Here is a 27,575-nt window from a genome sequence, read left to right on the forward strand (position 1 = left end):
CCTTTTTTTTAAATAATTTTTGTTGTTGTTTCCTACCTTTGTATAATACTCAGCTTGATACTTTCATCCAACTTTAAATTACACTGCTCTTAGTGATTACCTTCCAAAATGTCTTAACACTCAGAGAAATACATTTTCCTAGAGATAACAGCTGTTAAGATAACGCTAATGTTACTGTATTATCATCAGTTTCTAGTTCCGTTTTAAAACTCTCGGTGGCCAAAGTAAATGATCACTTCTAAACGCCATACCATTCACACATAGTACTAGGATTGTCCAGTGCACCCCATTTTAACACTTTTCCTCTCTTCCTCCCAAACAGCTCGTAGGTCCATACGTCTTCCTGATCTTCGTGGTCCTCCTGGCAGGCTTCATCGCCTTCACCTGGAAGAAAGTACCTGAAACAAAAGGAAAGACGATCGATGAAATCACGGCAATATTCAAGCAATCGGCATACGGCGCCAACAGCGTCTGAAGAACCCCCACCAACACCACCACAGTCCCTTAAAGATTTCTATTATCAAAAATATCAGTGATTGATACTACTGATAGAAGTGAGATCTCTATAGCAGGTTCATGGGTTGCCTTCAATGCAATAAGCATTTTTGAAAGCCTTAAAACTTCGAAAGAAAAAAAAAAAGTCATGCCAAGTGCAATATTTGCGTGCGTTTGTTTTTTTTTACGATTAGAGTTTTGAAAGCACACTTTTTTCATTTATATTTTAATTACTTGCATTAGATTTATAGATGAGAATCAGAGTCTGGCGTGCTTTTTGCGTGAATGGCAAATTGAACTCAAAACTGCATTTAGTTATTGTTGTTCATTACGAATCTAGTTACATGTACTCGACTGTCTTGTAACTGAATGTGGGCATTTGAAGACAGGCAGGGCTGGCATATAATGTGTTGGCACTTCGATATTGGCCCAGTACGGTAAACAGTGTAAATCTTAGAATTTTTTGCACACGAGACACAAATTGCTCTTTTATATAGATATATCAGTAACGTGATATTCAAGTATTAGTCAAATTAGGAGAGTTATCATTAGCAGAACCGTAGTCCTAGTTTTTATAGGGCAGTCTGGCGCGCTGCAACACTCTTACTGCGTCGGGTTTTCTACGTAGAAACATTGAAGAAAAATTCTAGAGATGAGTCTAAACGGAGGGTGCTATCTATTATAAGCTACTCCCTGTCTGAGTTATATGTAATAGCTTGTCGTGAGGTTTATATATGACAATTTTTTTTGCCAAAGCAACTCAAGATTAGTTTTCTTTTCCAAAGTGGGCGGGCTGCACACCTTCTGGGAGAAGGGCTGCACATCGCCATACAGAAAGGTCCAAGAAGGTTTTAGGTTTCGGTCTTCCTGTCGCGTCGAGGCTTCGTCCGATTCGCTCGAGTCTCGCCTGGTCGTCGTCCCAGGCTCGGTTGCTCGTTTCGTGTCACCAGTTTTGCGTAAATGAGGTTCGTTGTTCTTAGGAATGGAATAAAATGGAACTCTCATTACCTCGGTGTGACCGCTAACTTTCAAGGTTTCCAAATACTCATAACAAAAGCAGAACTTTGTTCGAACAGCAAAGAGATTCGAATCTTGCGAGCTTCTTGTTTCGGGAGGACCGTTTCTGCCTTCCCCCATTGCTGTGTGATACAAGAAAATTCGATTTGGGGACATTTTCCCCCCCTTAAATGGTAGATTTTTTCCTAAATATTAGATTTTACGAAACATGAAGGAGGTTCATGAATTGCAAGTGCATTCATTGCCGTATAGCAGAAGCGAGTTTCTAACAAAAGAAATATTTTTTGTTTAACATCACCGGTCATTTATTTATTCATTTTCGCTCATTTTCTACTTGGATGCAAACTTCTTATTATATCTGTCAGCACTCAAAACGACCAACGTTGTTCACGATGATAAAAGACGCTTTTTTTAGTTGATGTAAAGAGTAATTAAAAAAAACACGAATTATTAAATAAATCGCTTCAGTACATAGCGCATTCATTCTCTTAGCCTTAGAAAAAGCCAAGCCCGCGTCGAAGGGGAAACCGCGGGCTTTTCAACGATCGTTTGTCAATGTCCATCGTTTTTTTTATCTACAAGGCGATTGAAGCAGAGCTCTCTAGTGAACTTCTGTCCACGTTGAAGCGTCTCCTTGTCAATTCTTCTTCTTTCTTTTTTTTTCAATGAGCCTTTCAAAGAGCCACCGTGGCTCATGAAGACTCCAGTCTTTAATGTTATAGTCTGTTGATTTTACTTTTATTTCTTAGATATTCATTCCCGCTTTTATCTAGTCATAACGTTTAAAAGTTGAAGAAAGTCGTTGTTATTTTTGTAAGTTGAGAGACTGACGAACTCAAAAGGAAAAAAAAATTATTACATGTTAAAGTTCCCCACCCCCCTCGCTTTCCACCCCTCCAACAAATCAACAATGTGGTTTCATATCCTCTGTTATAATGTTAAAACTGTTGAAAGTGTTTTTCCCCTGGAAATTCTAAAATTGTAATTGGCGCTGCCCAGGAGCTTATCACTAGGCCTATGCTCACAACAGTCTAAAGGAAAGTGATAAAGTTGCCTTCCCGGCCAAAAAACTTAGCCCGTTGACCGTTTTTATCAAGTCTATCGATAGAAATTCCCAATTTATAAAGATGAATATACAGTTGTTAGAGTTTTATTTATTTTTTCAAGACTTCCAGTGTAATTGTGCAGTTCTTTCTGGTATCGACAACGATCGAGGTTTAAGGAAAATGGCAGCTTTTCGTTTTTGACGCGTTTGATAGAAGCCCCCAGATGCCTGTGTTTTGTAAATACATTACTGTATGTTTTTATGTGCAGCCGATGGCTGTGTTCCTCCATTGCGGAGGGATAAAAGGTTTCTGGTATTTAGAGAGAGATACAGAGAAAGAAAAGGCTTCTTACGAATGACCACAAGAGCTGTGATAGGCTTAGAGGATTTTCCTCTTGATAGAATAGGTCTGATTTCAGTAGACGAACGCATTCTGTTCTTCCCCAAAGATATATAATGTCATAGAAGCAACCAGGTTAGACCTAGGATAATCCAAGTCAGTAGCAGCTTCTTGCGAAGAAAGATAGAAAGAGAAAGCGTTGCAATTTGATTGGCCAGATAAACTATTGTTTCGTTTGCCGTTTCCCATCGATGTTGTGTCAGTGTCCTTTTCTTAAGAAGTGCTATTAAAGAAATAGGGTACAAAATTGTGTCACTTTGAAAATGTTGTGGAAATTTCCGAGTTCCTTGGCTGTTGTATTGTGGGCTTCAAATGTTTTAGCGGGAAGGATTTTGATTGCCCAATTTAACATACGTATTTTAGACTGCCAGAGAAGCTGTGATCATGGATAGCAGTTTTGGATACTCGTTGCCATTTTAAGGCAAGTACAGTGTGTCTTCATTCCTTGATAAATTCTTCTTCTTCGAGCATCTTTGCAAAGAACTGCGGTGATTCGATTTTGATTTCCAGACTCCCTGGACACAGTCTGAAATCCCTTCCCCCTTTTTTTGGAAGTTGTTCGTTGTTTATTACCATCTCCATGTTGTTGTCGAAAATAAATCCGTTTGGGGGGATTAAACAAAGGAAAATAAGAGCACTCAAGGCTGAAATTCGTTCCGGGATTCGTGTAATCCCTGTTTACGTGTTTGTTAAGCGAGCGATGCTTGTAATGTTTACGTGGTTCTTCTTCTTCTTCCTGTTCTTCTCATCCAGTTGATCTGGTACAGTTATATTGGAAATGCTTAAACTGTTCCCCATTTTTAGATGTCTGTATATCATGATATATTGTGATCAATGGTAGCTTTTTAATGAGAAGAAATCTTTTGAAGTTAGAGAGATTGTAGTGCATTTTGTACATACGAGAAAGTATGGCCTAGAAAAACTAGATTACTGTCTTTTCATTGTTAATTTTTTTTTTTACTTTTTTAAAAGGATCTATAACAAGGCAATTATTATTATTATTATTATTATTATTATTATTATTATTATTATTATTATTATTATTATTATTATTATTATTTTTCCTTCCTAGAATCACTGACCATACTCATTTGTTTGTAAATATTCATTTTACACGTTTCAGATTTCTTTTCTCATTGCGTCACTTTCACAGTTATCATATAGTTTTTTGTCAGAGTTATCGTTCCTTAGCTGAGTTTGTCATCGACAGTAACTGCATATCATGCGTGTACAGCAGCACTGTATTCATTCTGGTACTTCTGTTGAAGTACAGCCATGTAATTCGTGGCCATGTCCATTTAGCCATGCTATAGGACTAATATATATATATATATATATATATATATATATATATATATATATATATATATATATATATATATATATATATATATATATATATATATATAGTCTCTAAGTAAATGGACATGGCCACCCCTCATTTCTTCACTGTGTCATTAAAAATAACTTAATGTAATAAGAGAATATTTTTTTGATAGAAGGCATGTTTTAGGTACAGTATTTTAGTAATGAAGATGTGCTTGTGGTTCTCGTGTACATGTGCATATGTGTCTACATACATGTTTACATATGTGTGCATGACGTGGGTCTTGTACATAAAATAAGAGAAAATAAAAAAATGTCAATGTTGGTCTTCTTTTATTTCAGTCATAGATTTAAGTGACTTTAAAAAATTTATTCCTGAATTTTGCTTCAACAATAAGAAGATATATATATATATATATATATATATATATATATATATATATATATATATATATATATATATATATATATATATATATATATATGCAAAATCCCATTCTCAGTGTAGTGACATTGCAAATAGCAGGAAGAGATGTTGCCACACCATATTGCCTTTCGATAATATGAAAAATTAGACTTATGACAAGGCTGTGGTTCAGATTTCAGGATAACCAGCATCCTATACAGAGGCAATTCAATTGCCTACACTGCACAGAAACTCGATACACTTACTGAACCTTTTAAAAGGAGGACAATGAACTAGACCTAACATGCAAGGCTAATCCGAATGAAATCTCTGGAAACGTGGGGCCGGATTTGAAAATCACTCGTGTGCCAACCGTTGGTCAGGTGATGTGGGAACGCAAGCGAGGGAAATCATCCCTTGATTAGCTTAAATGAATTCATGCTGGCAAAAAGGAGATACCCACATAAAAGTATACAATCTCTCTCTCTCTCTCTCTCTCTCTCTCTCTCTCTCTCATTATACTTTTGGTGTGGCTTGTTTCTCTCTTGTGATAAAAAATGTTATAGAGAAAGAAAATTGAGGGTATTGAGCTCTCTCTCTCTCTCTCTCTCTCTCTCTCTCTCTCTCTCTCTCTCTCTCTCTCTCTCTCTCTCTCTCTCAGTTCATACGATTATTTGTCTACGACTTAAGCTTGGGAAATTGTCACAACAGATAACACAACAAGCTTAGACAGCAAAAAATACACGAAAATGTTCGCCCAGTGCCAACGGTTTAAAATAATTCCTTGCTCTCAAGCACATAGTACGAGTGCCAAAGCGTACCCGGACCAAATATTCGCCATGAACGATCCTGATGTCATACTTGTTCGCGAAAACAGCGAATATTTATCAAAATAAAGAATCAAAAAGAAGAACACAGATCTAATTCAGAGAGACTCAAAGCTGACACTATAGGTCTAGCACCTTGAACTGGAAACGAAGCCATACGGAAGTTTGTGAGAAACAGTTTCTAGGACAATGTCCCTCTCTCTCTCTCTCTCTCTCTCTCTCTCTCTCTCAGACCCTACCACCATCCTTTTCAAGCTAGTACTAAGCTGTCCATTCCGTAATCGTGTCCGCATGCGCCTATCGTATATCGGTGTCTTCAGGACACTGCAATCCATCAATTGGGCATGAGATGGGGCCTGTGGGTAGCCATTTCTCTATGAATTTTTTCAGGGTATAGCAGTTTCATAACTGCAATATAAGGAAGGATATAAGTTTACCTGGTAAATTGTTGGAGGTGAAAGAATGATTATGATACTACAGGAAGGTAGAACGCTATGTTAGTACTATATTTACTTGAGAGCACATACATACACACACACATACATGATATACATAACATATAATTACTGCTCTTTCATCTTCTATAAAAAATTAAGCCCTAAAAGCCATCATACGCCATCAACGCACAAATAATAATAATTTTTAAAAATCACCTTAGAAAATCAAAGAAATTTTCTCGTTCTCGGCAACGCGAGTCGTTCCAGCGATAACTAAAATCAATATCGTGGATAACTTCTAATAGACCAAGGACGTATAGCCTCCACCCCTCTCTCCCTCATCCTCCCCCTTCGTCAGGTACCCTCAGATTCTCCGCCCTTACCCTCGAGAGCCTTCAGGATTAGCCAATAAAGACAATCAACTCCTGATGGATAATGGGATAGGACGGCGTCCAGTGGTGTGTACCAGGATGTTCTAGGGGAGTTGGGCAACCCATTTCTGTCAATTTTCTTTCGGCTCTCTCTCTCTCTCTCTCTCTCTCTCTCTCTCTCTCTCTCTCTCTCTCTCTCAAGCTTTCCCGGTTTAAATCTAATTATTTTTTTATCCTACTATGTAAAAGATTTTGCATATCCTTAAATTTTTCTGTGTAACAGATGGTTAAGTTCACTTGCCATCTCCCAGCCTAAGTTCCAGATTTGAGATGCTACTTAACGTCCTTAGAGTCAGGATTTGTCGTCTTTATCCTACTTTATATAGTAATTCTTAACAAAAACTATACATTCATACATACATACATACATATCACTTTCATTCATTCATTCATCAAATAACTTGTACTTTGTCACAAGGAACTGTATACATAGGCCAATGATCTGTACATTGAGTACCTAACCAAAAACGAAAATAAAATATCCAGTTCTTTTCTCTCTACGAGTATTTATGGCATTTTACATCAAACACTACGAATTTGATCGTTACATCGCTATCACATTCATTCACCTTACACAATACGAGCATACATCTCCCTGTATCGCAGATGTAAGCACTTTGATCATGAATACTAACGCATAAACACGTTCATTTATATATACGCACGACATAAGTAAAGCAGTAGAAAAGGTGCATAGTTTCAGAAATATTACCTTAGTACCACCAGCCTAGGGCATGGGATAGCATATACTCGTGGAATTTTGGCCAAACCCCAAGCGCTGGGACCTATGAAGCCATTCAGCACTGAAAGGGAAATTGATAGTAAAGAATGTTTTAAAGGCGTAACAGGAGGAAAACCTGGCTGTTGCGCTATGAAACAATTATGAGGAGAGGGTGGAAAGTAAGATGGAAGAAGGAGAATATGTAACGGAGGTGCGGTAATAGGAATGAAAGGGGTTGCAGCTAGGGGCCGAAGGGACGCTGCCTAAAGTGCACCACGTGAAGTAGGCCTAGGGCCTAATGCACAGAACATCCCGTCTGAATAAGAAGAGCACTTCATAGGCGTTGTGAATCCCTTCAGGTACGAAATGCACTTAAAGAATCCAGGGCATTCCAGTGCTGTAAAGAGGTCTGAGAGAAAAGAAGGGCAAGATAATTCTTGTACTTCTTGACGAATGTAGATGATGCAACAGTGAGAGTCCCTGTAGATGGGAGATAGTGTTAAGAAGGATTGTTTGTTTTGATGTCGAATGACGTAGAGGCGAAACGAAAAGTCGCTGAAGGTGGGGATATTATATTCGTGATTACTTTTGAAGAGACAGGCAGAGAGATAAGGGCATGACTTATCCGATGTCATGTTTACAGGGAAATGGGTGTATGACAGAGTAAAAGAGACTCGCACAAAAGCTCGTGATTATTTGTGTGAAGTTTTGATATAAAAGACACCAAGGAAATATGTATGGGGTCGTGACACTGAAAAGCTTAAGATTTATTGTTTCATTTTACTAAATCATCACGAATGAACCAGGACAAGAAAGTGCTGTGTGGTGCGATGCTTTAGGAGAGATAGAGATTGCAGTGAACAGTAGGCCTAGGACACACACACACACACACACACACACACACACAACATATATATATATATATATATATATATATATATATATATATATATATATCTTGTTGCTTTCACTTGAAATATCAGGTGGCCCACTTTTAATCTGTCAGCTACAGCTAACAGTTTCCTTTAATGTTTTTGAATGGGTAAGTCTTGAAAGGATTCACCAGTAAGCTCTGAGCGTCACGTCATTACTATTAGATTTTGTTTCGAATAATTGAGTAACACACACATATATATAACCACTTTGAAATGTATTACCTGAAAAAAATATATCATGAATCAATATGCTGTAACACGCATATCAGTTAACCTATATTCTCCATAGAGTTACCTGTAAACTACAAGTGTCATACAGCTGGGTAAATGAGCCTTGCAACTTAAAAAGAATAGTATAAATTTTAATGGCAATCTGCACAAGCATCAAAATTAAAGATCTTCGAGTTAAATTGAAGGTAATAAAATGAATGAGGGCTGAGAGGTGTCGTTACAAAGATAATGCTACCACATACTAATAGCTGTCAGTCAAAGGAAAATAGAAGAACCCTGGCATGACAACACAGAATAAACATTGCTGATGAGTAGGGCTAGGTTAGGCACGCTAAAATTAAACGATAAAAAAGGTTAAAATGGAAAGATATAAAATGTTTGTCTGTGAATAAATAACTGAAACCTTAGAACATTTCTTACTTTACTGCCCAGCATGTATAGAGCGACATTAGAAACAGATACAGATTCGTGCAGCACCCATGTCATGAAAATAAAGATGCATTTATAGCTACCGTCCTTCTATTTGCAAAGCTATCGAAAGAATAAATTGGAAATAGGAAGGAATTTATAAAAATATATATGATACTACAGAAATAACTTAAACGAGCGCAATCAAAGGAAGAATAGAACGAACAAGGTGAGCCGTTTTAAAGGCGAACCTCATCTACTACTACTGCCATAACTACTCGTGCGTTCTCTGATCGTCAAAACATGTGGGAATTGCTACGTGTCTAATATAAAATATTTTAAGATGGAGGAGGATTCACGTGTAGCTTATTACTGGGGCCCTTTAATTCAGTGCAAGCCAATTATCAGCTCGAGTTCCAAGTAAGTTATTATCCTAGCCATGCCAAGCTCACGTTGTTTGAAGGACTCCTATGCTAGTAGCTTACCGGTACAAAAATCTTTTAGCCCTATAGTTGTGTAGGATTATTTAAGAAGAGTATTTATAACCTTTTATATTGCCTAGTGTTATAAGTTTATCATATCAAAGAATGAAGTAAAGGACGAGAAAGAGAATTTCGGTGGGCGGCTGGCGGGAACAAGGCCGCGGTAGTAGTTTTCAGTTTTACCAAAAGCAAAAAAAAAAAAAAAAACCACGCATACGACTTAACTTAACTTTCCCTTTACCTCGTGTGCTGGACCCTGACCTGGGTAGGTGGGTTTTGGGTAGAACTAGGCTATTGAACAGCTCCGCATGGGATATTACCTTGGCAGTTGAGTTTTTCTATATTGTTTTGGTTGCTTATCAGGAATTTACTGTAATTTTTTTGGCTGTTGACTGTATTTAACCTCAGAACTAATATGTTATTGTATGTTGTCCATCCTGAAATGCTATCTCGCATGTGCACTGTTATAGGGGAGCTTTTTTCACTGGGGACTTAGGTAATGGTCTGCTAGGTTAGGTTTGGGAGGTTAGTATAGTTCCTTTTTATTGATGAAGGAGGTTGGTGTTGTTTATTGGTTACTTGACCCCCGTTCCTAAAGGGTCCGCGATAGAGATGTGAGGTTAATAATAATTGACTGCCAATAAACAACACTGCTTCCTTCATCAGCAACACTAAAAGTATAGGAAAACCCAATTTCCAAGGTAGTAAGCTGTGTGGAGTTGTTGTATAGTTTTACCTGGCTTTGTACCCCCTGGATGCGCCCTCCCCCCATCATTAGAATGGCTTGTACACAAGTGTTCTATAGTATTACCCAACTTTCTCCTTATATAAATATATTATAATATTTGCATGATGCGGGAGTAAACTTGTCAAATGGTAAATGCTTTGTGAGGATATATTGTTTCCAGGATTTACAAGTTCATAGCACTGCCATGTCGGTCAAGCAAAAAGGTTTGGGTAGGTAACTGCAAATAAATTTTTCACCTGGTTGCAGGTGACAAAGAGGTGTCAAATGGAGAAGTCCGTGGAGAAGATCTGATAAATAAAGGAATATGAAAAGAGAGCCTATGCTGTGAAGGGCTGATGAGAGACTATGCTCATCAACTTGGGAGGGAAAATGAAAGTTAAATCTAGTAAATGGAAATAGAGTTTGACATTTTGCAGTAGGCTTTGCCCCCCCCCCCCAAGTAACAGTAAACATCAAGCACATGGACTGGCCTAGGCTACCCCTTTGAGGTTTTAGTTGCATAGTACATATTTTGGTTCATCGTTAATGATGAAAATGTGTTTGTATGATTAAGTACAAGCATGATAGTTGATGAGTAAGCTACTGTCAGTGAATTTTGCGTAGGTCTGCAGGTGTAGGTTTCACATAATAACATTAAAATTCATGGGTGATGGCTTCAAGATATTTATCTACGAAGTTTTATTCAAGAAGACTGTTATACTTTATTTATGTACTTTTATTTTAAGGAGATTGTTACTGAATACTGTGTTCGGTAAGTGTGGATTTTAAGGCAACTTTTTTCACAGGTTTTTGTTGGCGGCGTTGGAGTCTACCATAAGAGTATTCAGCACTTCAAGTGGTAGCTTAGTGAAAATACTCAAAGGACACAAGCATGAGGTAATATTCTTTCATAATTCATAAAAAAAATAGGAGTTTGCAACATAGTTTAGCTGATTATGCATCATACTGTATTGGGTTGAAGGCTTCTGAAAAACCTGAAAATAATAAATTACTTAATATAGTTTAATTTTAGTTATTCTTGAACAGCTGTGTGAAATTGTTAATACGATATTTTAATACTCACAATTTATTTTGGTTTGCCTGGAAGAGATTGTAATCTTCACGTTCTTGGTTCTGTTTTAAAAGAGTAAGCACCTTGCAATGAGGTACTTGGCATTTTTAGTATTTTTGTGCCTTGAAGACACAGTTTATCTATTGTTTAAACACATTTTTGTACATCCATTTTGAGTTTGTATTTGATTTTGCATACAATCGTTTGTCATCCACTACAAAACTCATATTATCGTCATCTGTCAGTGTGATGGCAGAACAGGATTCAAAGAGGATAAGCAAAGCAAGTAATATTGCATATTAGGAATAAGATTCAAGTGATATTGCTCTGTAAAGCTTGTAACATTCATCAGTTCTGAGGCACTTGGTTGCAAATGAAAATTCATTTTTAAAATTGAGCTTAAAAAGGTGGATAAACAGATGGTCTAAATCCTTATTACATTATTCTTTGTCAAACTCTGCTGATTTCACCATCATCTATGTTAGCCTCCAGTTTCACAGTGAATGATATATTGCAAGGTCATCGTGGTAAATGAATATGCTTTGATAACCTCAAATTGAGGTGTGTAAACTTTATCGTAGTGCTTACATAATTCTTTTAAAGGATTTTCTGTGAGATTTTTCCATAGGGACATTTGTTTATTTTGTGTCAGATACATTCATATTACACTTTGCATAATATAAAGATTGGAAGAGGATGCTGATGCATCGTATATTCCACTTTCTATCTTCATTCTTAATTGTCAGTGACATTAAGATGTCACAAGTGATATATCCAATCATACTTTGTATCTGGGTTTACTTCTTATGAACAGATTAACTTCAAGAATCTCTTGCTTTTTCATAGGTTGTTGGCTTAGCATTGTTAGATGATGCTGAAGATAATGTCATATCTTGTGATGAAACAGGAAAATTATGTCACTGGAACTTACAGAGAGATGTGAAGGGAAGCCCATTGGTAGAGGTAAGTGTTGTGCGTTTTTTGAGACATTGATAAGTAGGTATTCTTATATGTATAAGTGTGTAGGTATTTTAGATTTTTCTTCCCTTTCAGTGAATGAAGAAGCTTCTCTTTCTGCTCTTTATAACTTTGGTTGCTCATACAAAAGTGTTGTTGTATGTCAGCTTTAGATACTCTTATATTGAAGGAATGAATTGTGGTGAACTATTTAATGTCATATTTTTTTTTAGCGTTATCGGGACCAGAACTTTTGTCTTAACACTCAAAGCAGTTGTATCTGTGTATGTAAACTCTGAGTCATTGCTTCTATTTGTGTCATGAGTTCTTTAGTACATTAGAAAGATCCATTGGACAGGATTCCAGATAGAATTTAAATACTGTAGCTTGTTTTATCCTGTAGACTTTATGTGCTAACTCCTGTTCACTTCTTTAGGCACTAAAAATACATGTGACTGCTAACTTATTGCAGTAACCCAGTAAAAGACAACTTTTCTATTTTGATGCTAAAGTATGCAGCCTTCCATTAATTCCTTGTTTAAGAAATAATTTTAAGAATATGTTATGTGCATTTGGTAATTAGGAAAAATGGGTGAGGTGTTTGTGTGAGGCATTTTAAATTGTTGTCAGCATTTTAAGAAAAAATCCCCTTTGTGTGCCAAGAAGATTAGACATGCTTAAGTCTTTACGGGATTAATTTTATAATGAACATGCACTCATTATATTCATCATGGTCATGAGCTTGACAATTGGCTGGGGTTGTGACCAGTCACCAGTACCTTTGATTGGGTCCTGGTCATATTTCCCTTGATATCATTTTGACCTAAGCTTTTCCTGAATTTTGATTTTGATTTTTTTACAGAAATGAATATCCTCCCCTTTATTACTGTGCTTTGGAACACAACAAAAAAGTGGTTTAGGCATGATCTTGCCCATATGTGTCTTAGATAATTGTGATCAGATGTATGAATTGGTAATGTGATGAAGATTGAGATCAGGATCTGGTCAGAGGTGCTGCCATCTGGCCATGACCTCAGCTATTTTCCAAGCTCTAAATTATCCTTCCGGTTTCTTACCAAATGATTTAGATAGGTTTTGCCTTTGCAAAGAAAACATACCATAAACAGGTATCCCATATGTAGTAATGTTTGATTTTACTTTTGGAATGATAATCCTATATATTTATGCAGTCATTTGTTTCAGGAATGTAATTTGGTAGAACAATGCACAAAAGGAAAATGCAAGGTAGTGAACTTTGTTTTACAAGGGAATCTGAAGGAAGCAGTATTTGGTGTCCTCGAAGAGGGTAAAGAACTAGGGAAACTCATCATTTACAGGTCCAAGTCTAGATCGAAGATGAAAGACTTAACACGGTCATATTTGGAATCATCAGTCAAACTTGGTCACGGCAAGGTAAATAAAATTTATTGTGGTTTCCCTTTATATTTTTTTACACAAGTTTTATGCTTCATATTATTTTTTATATTGCAATACACTCCTGAACACCTGAATTAGCCCTGGTTGCCTACCAGCCCGAACTATATCCCAACTCATTACCCACTAAGTGGGTAATTAACTGTCAGCGTTACCAACGCGCTTACAGGAAAAATCCCTAACAAATGAGTTACCTAGCGTGCCGTTGGTAACGCTGCTGCAAGTCCCGGCTGTGTATGGCCGAGAACCCGTAATTGCTTTTTGTTCGCCGTGCTGCTAGGACTTGTCCTACATCAGGCTAAATTTTGGTTATTACCCGACTCCCTTATTTTCGTTTTTGGATTGGATAACGACTTGGACTGGTTTTGATCGCCCCCTTCTCTTCTGGATTGTTCTTTCTCACGTTTTGACTTGGCCTGGCTTGATTTTGAAATGGATAAAATGGATAAGACACCACCCTTGGACAACTCCTCGGCTTCCACTTCTGCTTCTGCCGTGGACGACGGAGATCGCTACGCTGGAGACACCGCAGCCCATCGTTCGTGCACCGCCTGCAAGAAAAGGATGAGTACCCTTAAAACGACAGACATTCGTTGTGCATAAATTGCAGGAAGGTACAATGGAAGCGTCACATTGCGATGTGACGAGTGTAGCAGGTCATGGTCGATAAACACAGATGGAGGATTATCTCAAGCATAGGAAATCATTAGCTTCTAAGAGTAAGCGTAAGGATTCAGCGGTAGAAACTCAGGGTTTTGACAAAGAGGCTTTAGAGTCAGAATTATTTAGAAATTAGAAGACAAATTGTCAGCCAGCATGTCTAGTTTGTTTTCAAGTTTCATGTCAAAACTAACAGAGATAAAGGATCGGGAAAAAGTTAATAGGGACACAGAACCTAATCGCTCTTTTCAGCTCCCCTGCCTGTTCCAGAATCCCAGCCCTAACTTGGTGCCGGGGTCATGGAGAACATGGAAACCTCAAGGTAGGATCTACGGCCCCCGGTGCGGAGCAGGCAGTGTCAGCAGCAGATTTCCTTTCACCTGGTAACGTAAGTCCTAAGGTAAAATCTAATTTAGGATTGGCGCGGACAGTTAGAGATAGGGACGGTAGTAAAGAATCAGGAAGATAAGTTGAAGGTGCAGTCGGTCAGGTGTCATTAAGGTTGCGGCTCCTTTGTTGGATCCAACAGCGGTTCTTTTTCCCGCAGTAGGCTCTCTGCAACAAAGGTTGCGATTCGGTGAGAGGATGATTCAATTTTGGTTCCTAGCTCTTCTAGTGTGGATAGGTTGGAAAGTATCCCTTTCTCTTCTTCCAGGTTTCTTCTTCCCCTCGGGACAAACCTTCGTCCCTTTCAGAGTCCAATTCAATTGATCAATTACTGAACATTGCAGAGTATAATGCTGATCTGTTGGGACTCTCTAAAGGCTACAGATCTTTGGTTAGAAATTGTTTTAATATTGGGTTTTCCAACATTTTTTTGAGCATGTCTTGAAAAAATCTTCCTGAATTTACAAATGATGCTTTACAGGATTATCAGGGGAACAGAATCGGTCTATTTTCTTTCCTTAAAATCTATGGCTTCTTCTGTATCCACGGACATCTCTTCTCCTATGGTTTCAAAATCTTCTTCTTTGGGTTTTTCTCAACCTTCCGTTTGGGTCATTCTTGGGAGACTTTGGGTTTTCTTCTCTCGCTCATCCGAGCTCTCTACCGTTAACGGACTTGCCGCCGGGACAATCTTCCACAAATCATATGTTTTCGTCTTCCGGAGCCTGTTGCTGCGACATCTAGTAGTGCGACTGTACCCGTGTTCAATGTTTCGGCGGTAGTCTCAACAATCACTCAGTAGCTAGGTTTTCGGGTAACCTATCATCCACAATCGCGGGTTCGGCACCTCGCAGTTTCCCATGCTAAAACTCCTGTGAGCTCCGGTCCGTCTGGTGCGTTCCCTACATGTATGGCGTCATCGGCAGGGTCTCCGGTGGTTTCCCAGTGTGGCTTCTTCTTCTCTCTTCCCTCCTACTGTACCTTCCTTCTCTACCTTTCCAACAGGTGTCTCTGTTCCTCCGGTTAGGAGCGGTTTTTTGTAGGTTCGGGTTGGTTGCTATGGTCAACATGAGTTTTTCCCACCTTGTTCTTCTTCCCGCAAATAGCGGAGTGTCTGCTGCGGCGATTCCTCATCAGCATGCTTCTGTTATTCAGCCTAGTTGGGTTGGCGAGTATTGCGGCTTCTCCGTTTTCTGAGGCGTGGTTCGCCCAGGTGTGTCTGGCTCAAGCGTAGCTCCACCGTTGTTGGAGAGTGCGGGTTTTGCGCCAACCCTTCTCGGCTGCCGCAACATTGCGGTTGATTCCCCAGGTGCGTCTTGCGCACTCAGGTATTTCGTGTTCGGGTTAACTGATCCAGCGTTTTCTAGGGTCAGCCTGTCTCTGTTCCTGTCTCGACTTCGGTCGGATCTTTCTGATAAGGATTTCTCTTGCGAGGAAGGGGATCCGGTACCGGAAGCCTGTTCTCCTTCAGCGAACGAGCGAATACAAGCGGATGGTGGACTTCATTCATGCTCTTTACCCACAGTCCAAGGCTCCGGAAGAACCTTTTCAACCTAATCAGGCAATGTTTGAGTCACTGTTCGCGGCGAAACCAGTGGTGGCTCATGCACCAAAGAATCTAGTTTGGTTTGGCGTGTCGAGCAGGCATTGAGGGCGGACGGTAGGTTAAGCGGCATTAATTGGGTCGGGTGGCAGGGATTCGCCGCCTTACTTCCTTCGTAGGGTTTTTACAAGGTTGCGGGTAACCCTTCTGCGGGTGTTAGGGTACCTCTTAATGAATCAGTGGAAGCTCTTCTATCTAGGGTCCCTTCTTGAATCGTTTGGTTTCCGTCACGGCGAGAAGCGGGTATTTTGGAAGACACTTTTCGTTCTCAGTCGGAGGCTCTATCCCATTCGATGTGGATGTTATCTGGTTTAATGGGGTTCCTTAAACAGGGCGGTTATTCTCCCTCGGACCCGGTTTTGTTGACAATCTCATCGCCGGTGTCAATGGGACTGGCTTATCAGGCAAATATATCGGCGGTTATGCGACCTTCTTTCCAAGAAAAGGAGGGATTTCTTTCTGAACCATCTACCTCCGCATTATCCAGATATTCACAAAAGGGCTCTGTTGAGAGCACCTTTTGGCGCTCAGCAACAGTCTTTTCAGGAGGAAGATGTAGCCGATGGTAAATTTCGCTTTCCTCTTCTTTCAGCTGTCGAGTCACAGCAAGCCATGATTTAGTGGCAGCACAGTCCTCTAGATCTCGAGAGGTTCCAGGATGACATCTCCAGCCAAGCGGACCGTTCCAAATCACCAACCAGGTCCCCTAAGAAAGTCCGTTTCTCATCCAAGACTTCAGCTTCTGCTTCAGATCCGAAACCTTCTGTCCCAGAAGGGTTTTTCGAAGTAGGAGACACTTCCCTCGTCTGCACCGGTAGGAGGTTGCCTAGCTCCATTCTGGGAATCCTGGAAGGAGTATGGGCGGAGAGTTGGGTAGTGGAGGTGTTAAGGAAGGGTACAGAGTCCCTTTTCGTTCCCTGCCTCCTCTATCCAGCTCACCGGTTCATCTTCCCAGTTATTCCCTTCCTCCATCAGGGAATAGCGTTAGCAGCAGAAGTCCGAGCTCTCTGGGAAAAAGGGCATTAGAACCCGCTCCTTCTTCCCCAGGTTTTTACAAGTCGGATTTTTGTGGCTCAGTCGGGAGGATCTTGGAGACCCATCATAGATCTCTCGAGTCTCAACCGGTTCATCATCTCCCGAAGTTTCATATGGAAACTTCTCAGTGGTGCTGCGTCGGTCCGGAGAGACGACTGGATGATTTCAGTGGACCTCAGGGCGCTTATCTCCAAGTTCGGTCCATCCGGAATCTCGGAAGTTCCTTCGATTCTCGGGTCCAACTGGAACATTTCAGTTCAGAGTCCTCTGCTTCGGTCTGACCACAGCACCTCAAGTCTTTACGAGGTGATGTCTCCTATTTCAGAGATAATGCATCGTCGGGGTTTCAGGATGAAGGCGATACCTCGGCGATTGGTTAGTTCAGGCCGTCAGTAGAGGAAGTTTTGCAGGGCGAGGACTTCTTGCTGAATTTGTGTCAAAAAGTTGGGAATACGTATCAACTTAGAAAAGAGCTCTTTGATTCCAGCTCAGACAAAAAGCGTACTTAGGGATAACGATTCCAGAAGCGTCGTTTGAGGGCTTTTTCAGCGGAGGAACAGTTTTGGCAATGCTGAGCCAACTAGAAACATTCAGATCCCGAACAGAGGCGCAACCTGTAAGCCTATGGAAGGAAGAGCTTGCTGGGCAGGATGGCCTCCCTCTCTCTCCTAATTCCAGGTTCGTCTCCGGATCGTTCTCTTCAGGCATGTCTCAGGAATCGCTGGGACTTTCGGGAAAGAGAACGGCGTTCATAGTCTGGGGCGATTCTTGCCTGAAGGATCTTCAGTGGTGGTCAGAAGAATATCATCTGACCATCGGCGTAGATTGGACTCCCCATTCCAGATTTCCATCTGTATACAGATGCCTCGGATCAGGGTTGGGGAGCAACCCTGGAGGAATGTCAGGCCAGAGGCCTTTGGGCGAATCTGGATCGGAGGAGTCCATCCCCTGAGAACTACGAGCAGTAGAAGAGGCTCTAAGTTGCTTCGCAGATCAGTTAAGCAACAGGGCCGGTGGCGCTCTTTTTGCGACAACGTAACGCTGTGTCATACCTCCAAGAAGGAGGGGACAAAATCACAAACTTTGAATCAAATTCGCCCAGAGAATTCTCGCTGGTGCGAAGGTGCCACAGGACTACTCGTTCCTCAATTCGTATCGGAAACTCCAGCGTTTTGGCGGACGCCCTAAGCCGATCGCTTAAGAGGTTCTAGGGGAATGGACGTTAGTGCAGGAGGAGGTTCAACTTCTGTGAAGAAATGGCCAGCAACCATAGACCTGTTAGCTACGAGACTAAACTTTCGCCTCCCAGTATACTTCTCCCAGTAGAAGATCCCATGTCGTTGGGACGGACGCCATGTTACATTCTTAGGCGACATGCAGGCGTATGCATTCCCTCCGTTGGAATGATTCAACAAGTGTTAATGAAACTCAGGATCTCCTGCAACACCGAGATGACGTTGATTTGCCCTTTTTGGCCTCAAAGACCTTGGTTCCCGGACCTTCTCGATTTACTAATAGATGTTCGGTTTTCCTGCCAGAGAAAAGATCTTCTCAGACAGCCCGCACTTCCATCACTTCCACGGAACACTCCGTGCTACAAGCTAGCTGCGTGGAGACTATCCAGCGACAGCGCGTCATGCGGACTCTCTAAGGCAGTGGCTCGCCAACTGTCTTTCTGTCTGAAAGATCATCCAGAAAACTATATCAGGCCAAGTGGGCAGTTTATCGCAGTTGGTGCGGAACCAAGGTCATCGTATTTCTCTACCAACAGTAGCGAAGATAGCGGACTTTCTTCTTTTTCTGAGGAAAGAAAGAAATTTTGTACTCTCGATCGCGGTTACAGATCAATGCTTAGTAGTACGTTCGTTTCCATCTCCCAGAATTGGCGACCAGTAGAATACTTCACGATCTCTTAAGGTCTTTTAAGATAGAAGCGTCAGTTCTTCCCCTTGCACCATCGTGGGATTTAGCGGTTTGACTCTCCTTAGGTCGTCAGAATCGAGCCATTAGAAACACTGTCATTAAGACAGTTAACTTGAAGAGAAGGTATTATTTCTAGTTGCTCTGTACAGCTAGAAAGAGTAGGAGAGATTCGGCGGTCTCCAAGAACTGTATCTTTCTCAGGGAAAGATATTTTTCTGTCATATTTGCGAATTCGTAGCTAAATCGAATCGGAATCGAATCCTTTACCCAGAGCGTTTAGAGTAACGTCCTTAGAAGATTTCGTGGGAGGTGGCGCTTCAGAAATGCTATTATGTCGGTCAGGGCGCTGGCTTATTTATCACGCACAGAAAAGATGTTGCCTCACCGAGCGTTATTCGTTTCTCCCAGGCGTCCTTCACACTCGATCTCGAAGAATGCTATTAGTTTTTTCTAAGAGGTAATACAACAAGCGTCGGCTAATTCCCCGTCTCTTTCGGAACCATCGAACTCCTCTGAACGCCCAAGAGCTCATAGTATTAGAGGGGGTAGCGACATCGTCGGCATTTCTCAAGAATTTCTCGGTGTCGGCAATCTTAGAAAGCAGCTACTTGGAAATCAGTATCAGTTTTCACTTCCTTCTACCTTAAGGACATTCAATTCGTCGGATAAGGGTTTCGCTGGGTCCTTTTTGTGGCGGCCAATTCAATTCTTTAGTAAAGGGTAGATGAAAGGTGGGGGTGGGAGAGAGTAGGGGCTGAGGTTAGACAGCATAAGATAGGGGAGTAGTTTTGTCAGTGAATCGGATTCTTTTCTGAAACTGAGGATAGGTATAGCCAGGTGGTTTTCAGCTAGATTTATTCAACCTCCCGGCACAGCATCGACAACAGCGGGACGGCAATGATTGAGCTCGACTGCACATTCAACTTATCCTCCGTTACATGAGAGGCTACAATAGCCACATGGGAGACTCATCCGTTCCCCTCCATACATGAGGAGGCTACCAATAGCCACATGGGGGTTCGCCAGGCTCCGCTACATGCGAGGCTTTGATTAGCCATGGGAGTTAGTTCCCTTCTTCCGTTGGAGGTTTTCCTTGAATACCACATGAGGAAGTAGCTCGACCCAGACAGTACCATGACTCGAGACTGGCGTTAAGGGTACTCTCTCCTTCCAGGCATCCCCACCTGTTAAGTAGACTACCAGGTGAGGTTTGTTGTTGTTTTTTTATGCAGAATGAAGACGATAATGAGTTACCTGCTTTACTTGTTGGTAGGTCGGTCTGACTTAATTGAACCCACACTCCACTGAGTTTTGTTAATCGGGCTAATTCAGGTGTTCAGGAGTGTATTTGCAATATGAAGTTTTCATAATAAAACTAATATTGTAATGCCCACCTGGTTTTACCTGAATGATTCCCACCCTCCTCCCCACTTCAATATGATTAATGAATAGCAATTGGGGTTCTCGGCCATACACAGCGGGACTTGCAGCAGCGTTGCCAGCGATGCGCTAGGTAACTCATTTGTTAGGATTTTCCTGTAGCGTTAGTAGCTTTGAAGTTAATTACCACTTAGTGGGTAATGAGTTGGGGATATAGTTCGGGCTGGTAGGTAACCAGGGCTAATTCAGGTGTTCAGGTAAGTATTACAATATTAGTTTTATTATGAAAACTTCATTTTGTTAGATAGGGATTAAAGTTTGTAGAGCAAAAGGGGATTTACTGTGTATAGTCTACATTTTTTGGAGACCTGTTATGTGAGTGTAATGTTCTGCAGTTATCAGGAAAATTGGATCCCCAAATTTTGTATGATGATGAGTGTTAGTGTTGCACATTGAAAGTTTAAATTCTGTTAAACATCTAGAGTTAGCTATAATTTATAACAAGCCACATCAAAGTATGATCAACATACTCCTTGCTGGTTTGCACTGGTAGTCGTAGGGATTAGAAAATTAACAAAATGTGGATATAAGTTGCATCCAACCCTTTTTAAGGGTCCACACCAAAATCGGTCAAACCTTGAAAAAAAAATGTCCTGGGGTGCAGTTCCAAACTTTGAAAAGTATACAGTATTATTATTATTAAGGAGTTCTATAATAGTGATGGACCCATTGAAAGATTGAATAGGTGTCAGATGTAGTTGACGAAATTTATTCTTGAAGTTAGCTGTGCCTGTATAGTTCTTGGTTATTTTTTGTTTTGCTTTTAAGTAGCTGTCGTACACACACACACACACACAGACAAGTTTAATGCATTATTTTTAAAATAAGTTAAAGACTGAATAATAACTCTGAACTTTATTTTTTTGGCTGTAAACAGAATTCATTACCTTAAAATTGAATTTTTAAAAAACTTCCTAATACTGTACGCTACACAGAGAAATTCTGCACACTTTTAGTGAACATTACTTAGAATTCTGCTGCTGAGTCAGTGACAATAGATACTCATAAGGTGTATAGAGATTGTCATCTTTAAGACACCCAAGAATATTAAGTCTGTTTTAGTTTTTCCATATCTTGACATGATGTTGTCCAGCTTTGTAAAATATTAGATGTATTAAAAAACATCAGTGGGAAAAATATCGAAAGTAGTAGGAGTCTGAATTCTCAAACAAAGTGGTAAAATATTATTCATTGCCGTGTAAAATAGTTTTCAAGAACAGTGCTATTAGTTAACTGGACTTGCGAAGAATTTGGTTTTTCATTCAGGTAACCCAATTTTACAGTGTCTTTGATGTGTTGAAAATTGAGATTGTCTGTCTGTGATATCAAATATTGTACTGAGGTCCATATGTATAGAAGACTACTTTTAAAATTAGGTGTATAGCATGTTTTTACAGGGTAGAGAGAGTATTAGAAGATAAATGTTGAAGAAGAAGAAATGATAAAACTGATACTTCAGGATTCACAAGGATGAATATATTAATTTGAATAATAGCCGTGAAAGTAGAATTTACATATAAGTGTTTAAATAAATAGATTGGGTTTTCATTTTTCACACAGTTTACAACAGATAAACAGTGTAAGAATTCCATTACAAAGAAAATTATACCTGAACAGTGAAATAAAAATAATTCATTGTAATTTCAGATTGCCTTGTCACCGAGTGGTGATTTTGTGGTGTGGCTAACGGAAAAGGAACTCAGAGTCAAATCTTTGGTGTCTATGGATGATGGCAAGTAAGTATTTATTGTAATTTTGTTTTTATCAGAATTATTTCTGCTAATAGACACAACCTACTGACATCCCTAATGACTTCGTGGTACCTAAGTGTGATATTTAAGTATAAAAGGGCATTCAACTTAACAGACAGCTATGGGTGTGCCCTCCTGATAAGTAATCAAGTTTGGCATATAGCCTACACAAGACCCTGGAGCCAACTCACACAGCTTAAAGTATGCAGCAATTGATGGAGAGATACATCAGGAAAATGAATTGCCTTTAAAAATTTGCACAATACAGGTTAGCAAAAACATAGAGTAGTTCTGCTTACCTATGCAAACAAGATATATAAAATACTGTATGCGAAACTTGAAGCAGTATAAAAATATTAAGAACTGTTTCTGTTTCAGCATAAGTAACCTTGAATTTTATGTATAGAAAAATGATTTTATAGAGAGAGGGATAGCACTAAGTATGTAGTTTACCTTAATGCAATGCATATGCATATATATACCCTGTATCTGCACACATACAACTAAAAAATGTGTGTCCAACACTACACTACTGTATACTGTATTAAGTACAGTGCTGTGCAGGTAATCCTCAACATACAAGCTTTCACCTTAAATTTTCAAAGGTATATACTTCTGTGTTCGTGAAATATGTCGGATATATCAACTTTATTTCTTGTATTTCATTGCCAATATTTCGAGGACAGATTAAAGATTTTGCTTATCTTAAACCTTATTTTATGTACAAAGACTAAGTATTCTGGATAGAAAGCTTTACTACCACACAGTGCTAGAGTCCAGAGGCTAACTAAAATGTTGAGTATTAAATACTGAATGAGGGAGAGAGAGAGAGGGGGGGACCATTTTAGGGTATTGTAACATAATGCAATGCATTTGTACATATAGACATGTGCACAGTAATTGCATACAGCACAACAATTCAGTAAATAGATATCTGTAATTGTAAACTACAGGGAGTTTCTGGATTATGTCAGGGCTTCTGTTCCTGAAGAGTGACCTAAGCCGGAAAATGACATAAGCTGGAACTCTGTATTAAAAAATTGCTAAAAATGAGAAATAGTGATGAAAGCAGTACCTTTAATCCTTTGTTGTCCCAGTTGATTTACCTTGCTTCTGGTGAGGTGTGCATCCGTGATCTTGTAGAATTTCCTCCAAAAATGTACAGATATTCTTTTATCGTTTACAGTGTGCCATAAGACTGAAACCGTAACCTTAGAACATCCGCTGTAACCCGAAACAGATTTTTTTATTAATATATTTGAAAAGCGATGTAAGCTGAGACCGACGTAACCTGGGGGACTGCCTGTATTAGATATCCAGTCCATTAATTTCGTTAAATCTTACCTTTAAGACAATGAAATATAAACAGTGCAATTAATATGTATATGTCAGTTGAAATACTGTATTTGATAAATGCACAGTCAGTTTTGTGTAATCTTACATATGAAATGACAACGCTTGACAATAAAACAAAGAAGCCTGGCAAAATCACTTAAACAAAAATAATAATGCAAGTATTGTTGTAAAAGTTAAATTAACAATGCCACATCTGTGAATTTCAGAGCACTACTTGCATAATGAAACAAAGAGGCTTGGTACAATCACAACAGAACTGACTTTTTACATGTTCAGTTAACAATGATTTGTGTGAGTGATTGCCTGCTCTGAAATACAGTATCTCAGAATTTCCGAGCATGTAACTGTGAGAAGAACATAGAGTTAGGCTTTCACTTTTCAATAGAAATACTTTATACACATAAATTTATCTATGTACTGCAAGTATATTACATTATGTAACTATATTGTACATACACATAAATTCAACTCTGTACTGCAAGTACATTACATTATGTAACTATGTTGTACACTGTAGTAAGAACATTTAACACATAAGAAAAAAAGAACTGCACATATTTTGCAAAAGCAAAAATGCAGAAAGTAACATTGATAGAGATCACAGGTTCTTTATGAGACAGACAACAGCTGCCAAATGAAGAAGTGAAATACATAAACATTGGGTCATGGTGGAAATAAAGCATCCATATTCACAGGTTCAAGCAGGAAAGTGTCAGTCACACATGTTTATGTTACTGATAACTAGCATTCTTACTAGATTATTCAACAATAATCCACTGTTTGGTAGCCTAATGTACTTAGTTAATTATTCTGTTACCTACAGAGTATTATTTTTATTTTACCGGAAGAGTCTGCTGAGGAACAAAATCTGAGAAGTTGAGGTCCGTTAACCTGATGTGCCACTTAATCCTTAAAAGATTCTTTTATTAAGGGTAGAGCTGCAGATTACAATTAAAGTGTTGCAGTATTCCTGCGTAGAGTGCAGCCTGGCAGTTTGATGGTTGAATTTTCAAAAGTCTTTCGTAAATTTGAGTAACAATTTTTACAGGGATACATTAATAATACATCTAGATTCAAGGGTATATGGAAAGATATCTCATAGAGGTCAGTTGTTTTTCCAAAATTTCGTAGTTGGAGGATAATTTGTGCAACTGATGGGTTTTGATAAAATAATATTTTCATTTATTGCAGTTTATATACATTAATGTGATATTTACCTCGGTGTTGTTAATCAAAGTTGTTGTAACAGTTCTTAGAATTCCAACACTTGCCTGTCACTTCAGATGGGATGGTAACTGTAAAATTTTTATTGGGCTGCTGAACCTATCACTTGTAACAGTCATAGTGTAACAACTATGATTGACAGTTTTACTGCAGATGTAAAATATTTTGTGAAACAGATGCTGAGCACGGGACATATTTGTATGGTAATTTGATGTATTTTTAGCAGTAAAAGTAAATTATATGTCAAAATTTTTCTGGCTAAAGAGTTTATGTTATGGTTACGAATTAGTGTATGACATTCTTAATTCATCTTCTAGGCATTATGTTGGCCCTCGTGAGATAACGTGCATGGCTTGCCATCCATCAAAATTATCAGTTGCTACTGGGGACTGCACTGGCCGAGTTTTGTTGTGGTATCAACTGTATAGGTATCCTGTTAAAACTGAGCTACATTGGCACTCTCTTCCAGTTTCAGACTTAGCATTCTCAAGAACAGGTATGCTAATTGTACGGTGATTGCAAATCGTACGGGTTTACTATTCTTGTTTCATTGATGAGCGGAAACACTGGTTTTGTGAGCTTCAGTTGCTTCATCCCAGGATGTGTTATCGTGTTGGAAGCTCCATTGTCTTTTAAGTCCTACCCTTTTACCTCCGTCTCCACGCTTCTGACTTCATTTGTTTAACATCATAGACTAGCAGTTGTTGGAGAAAACATAGATGTGAATATTATATTTTTCTCAATGCAAGTAACATTTTCACAAAGATATTAATACTTTTTTAGTGATTTTACGTCCTTTTTGTGAGTTATTATTCATGGATTATATCATTATTCGTGGATTATATCATTATCATTTTAAGTTTGAGAATTAAGGAATTGAAATAGTTTGTTCTCTGATTTTTTGTGATTCCGTAGAGAAGTCCTTGCCTTCTTTAGCTGCTGTCTAGTGTATTTATTATATTTTTTAATGTCTCTGTAAATGTTCTCTGTTGTAATTCAGTGAGTTTTTAGATTTTATCCAATTTTTGCTTAGTGATATCCTGTTAGGTCACTACTTCTAACACGGTGTTGAAAAAGATTATTGTTTCTTGGTTTTCAATGTCTTTTGTTTTGCATGTCTTGAAGATATTTCATGCCTGTTCCAAACACTGATATAGATATAGAATTTGAATTTCGTGTGAAATTGGGATTTCATAATTTATACCTATGGATTGTCAGGTGCTGAATTGTATAGTGGAGGTGCAGAATGCGTACTGGTGAAATGGCAAATCACAGAAGGCAGAAACCACTTCTTGCCACGTTTGGGGATGCCCATCAAATACGTCTTGACAGATACGAAGAACAGCAAGATTATTTGTGCTCATGTTGATAGTGGTATGTATGCTTATTGTGTTCATTGACACCCTTCTTCATAATAATTGCAAGTTGCCTAAATGTCTCTCTGAAATGCTTACATTTCATGATGTAGATCTATTATTCTTGTGCAGAGTAATGTGAATAGAAACTGTAGTTTGCATGATCAGAAGTGGTTGAGTTTCGCTGAGTAAGCCAGTTCAAAGTACTTCACTTCTTTCAAAGGACAGCAGGTTCTCCCTGGACTCGCCAAAGAATTTGTTCTGAAATAAGAATTGAAAATAGAATAAGGTACAGTTACAGAAATTAGAACAAGGTACAGGTAGAGAAATTAGAACAAAGTACAATGCTAATTGCCTGTCTTTCTCTTTTGTCAATGCTTGATTGACTAATAAACCCAACAATTCTAAGAGGACAAAGAGACCAGTGGGAATGGATGAAAACTATGTTTAACTTTATGGATAAATTGTATTACAGTATATATGAATGAAGTATTTGTGTCTTTTCAGCTTTTTCAGTTATATCGGCCAGAGATTATAAACTGGAGGGTTCAATCCAGGGAGTGTCTTCAAGTATGGATGATGTAGAACCTTACCCAGCTGGTATAGTCTATGATCCTAGGACAAGAGCTATAGTCCTTAATGGAAAATCAGGGCATCTTCAATTTTATGATCTCAGCCACAATAAACTACTGTATCAGGTAATATTAAATGTTTTTTTACATATATATATATATATATATATATATATACATACAGAGCAGTCCCAGTTTCTGACGGGGTTCCATTTTACGCCGTGTCGTAAACGAAAATAAATCGTAAACCGAAAAATCATCGAAAATCGTCAAAAATCCCTAGAAAACCTTACTTTTAATGCTTTGGGTGTATTGAAAACAATGAAGACTGCATTTTTGTGAGTTTTTATAAAATAACCTCAAATTTTATTATTCTGCCATTTTGGGGCCATATTTCTTCCGTTGGATCGGCGTGACAGCGTGTAACCCCCTGGAACATGCGTCGTAAACCGGGAAATAATTTCTGATGAATATATTTGAAAAGCTTGTAACCTCGGAATGTTGTAAGCTGTACCATTAAGTAAACTGGGGACTGCCTGTATATATATATATATTATATATATATATATATATATATATATATATATATATATATATATATATATATAGATATATATATATATATATATATATATATATATATATATATATATATATATATATATATATATATATTTTTTTATTTCATAAGCAGACTTGATTTGAATAGATCTTTAACTTAAGATCAGAATTATGGGTACGCAAACTAGTTATGAAGCATCATCTGCTTCAAAATTTTATGCAGTATTGGGGATGATGCTATTGTTATCATTATTAGACATTTGTGTAAAACGTTTTGCATAAAAAATTAGAGTTGTGCTCCTGGTAGTCTGATTCCATAAATTTTGTATGAGTAAATCAAATATTAATATTGTTAAA

At 38.7% G+C, this 27,575-nt stretch overlaps 2 protein-coding genes across 5 annotated transcripts in view; both read left to right on the plus strand.

The window, feature by feature from the left end:
- Positions 1-3,479, plus strand: part of LOC136838452 (solute carrier family 2, facilitated glucose transporter member 1-like) — a 242,526-nt gene extending 239,047 nt beyond the window's left edge. For 3 of the 4 annotated variants that reach the window (XM_067103383.1, XM_067103384.1, XM_067103386.1), the window contains one exon: positions 323-3,079. In XM_067103383.1, coding sequence (XP_066959484.1) covers positions 323-475 — 153 coding nt within the window. In that variant the 3' untranslated portion in view covers positions 476-3,079. Of the gene's footprint in view, positions 1-322 lie in introns of all 4 variants that reach the window. The other variant, XM_067103387.1, reaches the window with a different exon arrangement.
- A 5,458-nt stretch (positions 3,480-8,937) lies between these two features.
- l(2)05287 (WD repeat-containing protein l(2)05287) overlaps positions 8,938-27,575 on the plus strand; it is a 38,017-nt gene continuing 19,379 nt past the window's right edge. Inside the window, exons 1-8 of the mRNA XM_067103389.1 lie at positions 8,938-9,099; positions 10,695-10,785; positions 11,807-11,923; positions 13,121-13,330; positions 22,047-22,135; positions 25,048-25,226; positions 25,949-26,104; positions 26,593-26,783. Coding sequence (XP_066959490.1) covers positions 9,023-9,099; positions 10,695-10,785; positions 11,807-11,923; positions 13,121-13,330; positions 22,047-22,135; positions 25,048-25,226; positions 25,949-26,104; positions 26,593-26,783 — 1,110 coding nt within the window. The 5' untranslated portion in view covers positions 8,938-9,022. The remainder of the gene's footprint in view (positions 9,100-10,694; positions 10,786-11,806; positions 11,924-13,120; positions 13,331-22,046; positions 22,136-25,047; positions 25,227-25,948; positions 26,105-26,592; positions 26,784-27,575) is intronic.

The sequence above is a fragment of the Macrobrachium rosenbergii genome, chromosome 5 (genome assembly GCF_040412425.1).
Source record: "Macrobrachium rosenbergii isolate ZJJX-2024 chromosome 5, ASM4041242v1, whole genome shotgun sequence".
NCBI classification, from domain to species: domain Eukaryota; kingdom Metazoa; phylum Arthropoda; class Malacostraca; order Decapoda; family Palaemonidae; genus Macrobrachium; species Macrobrachium rosenbergii.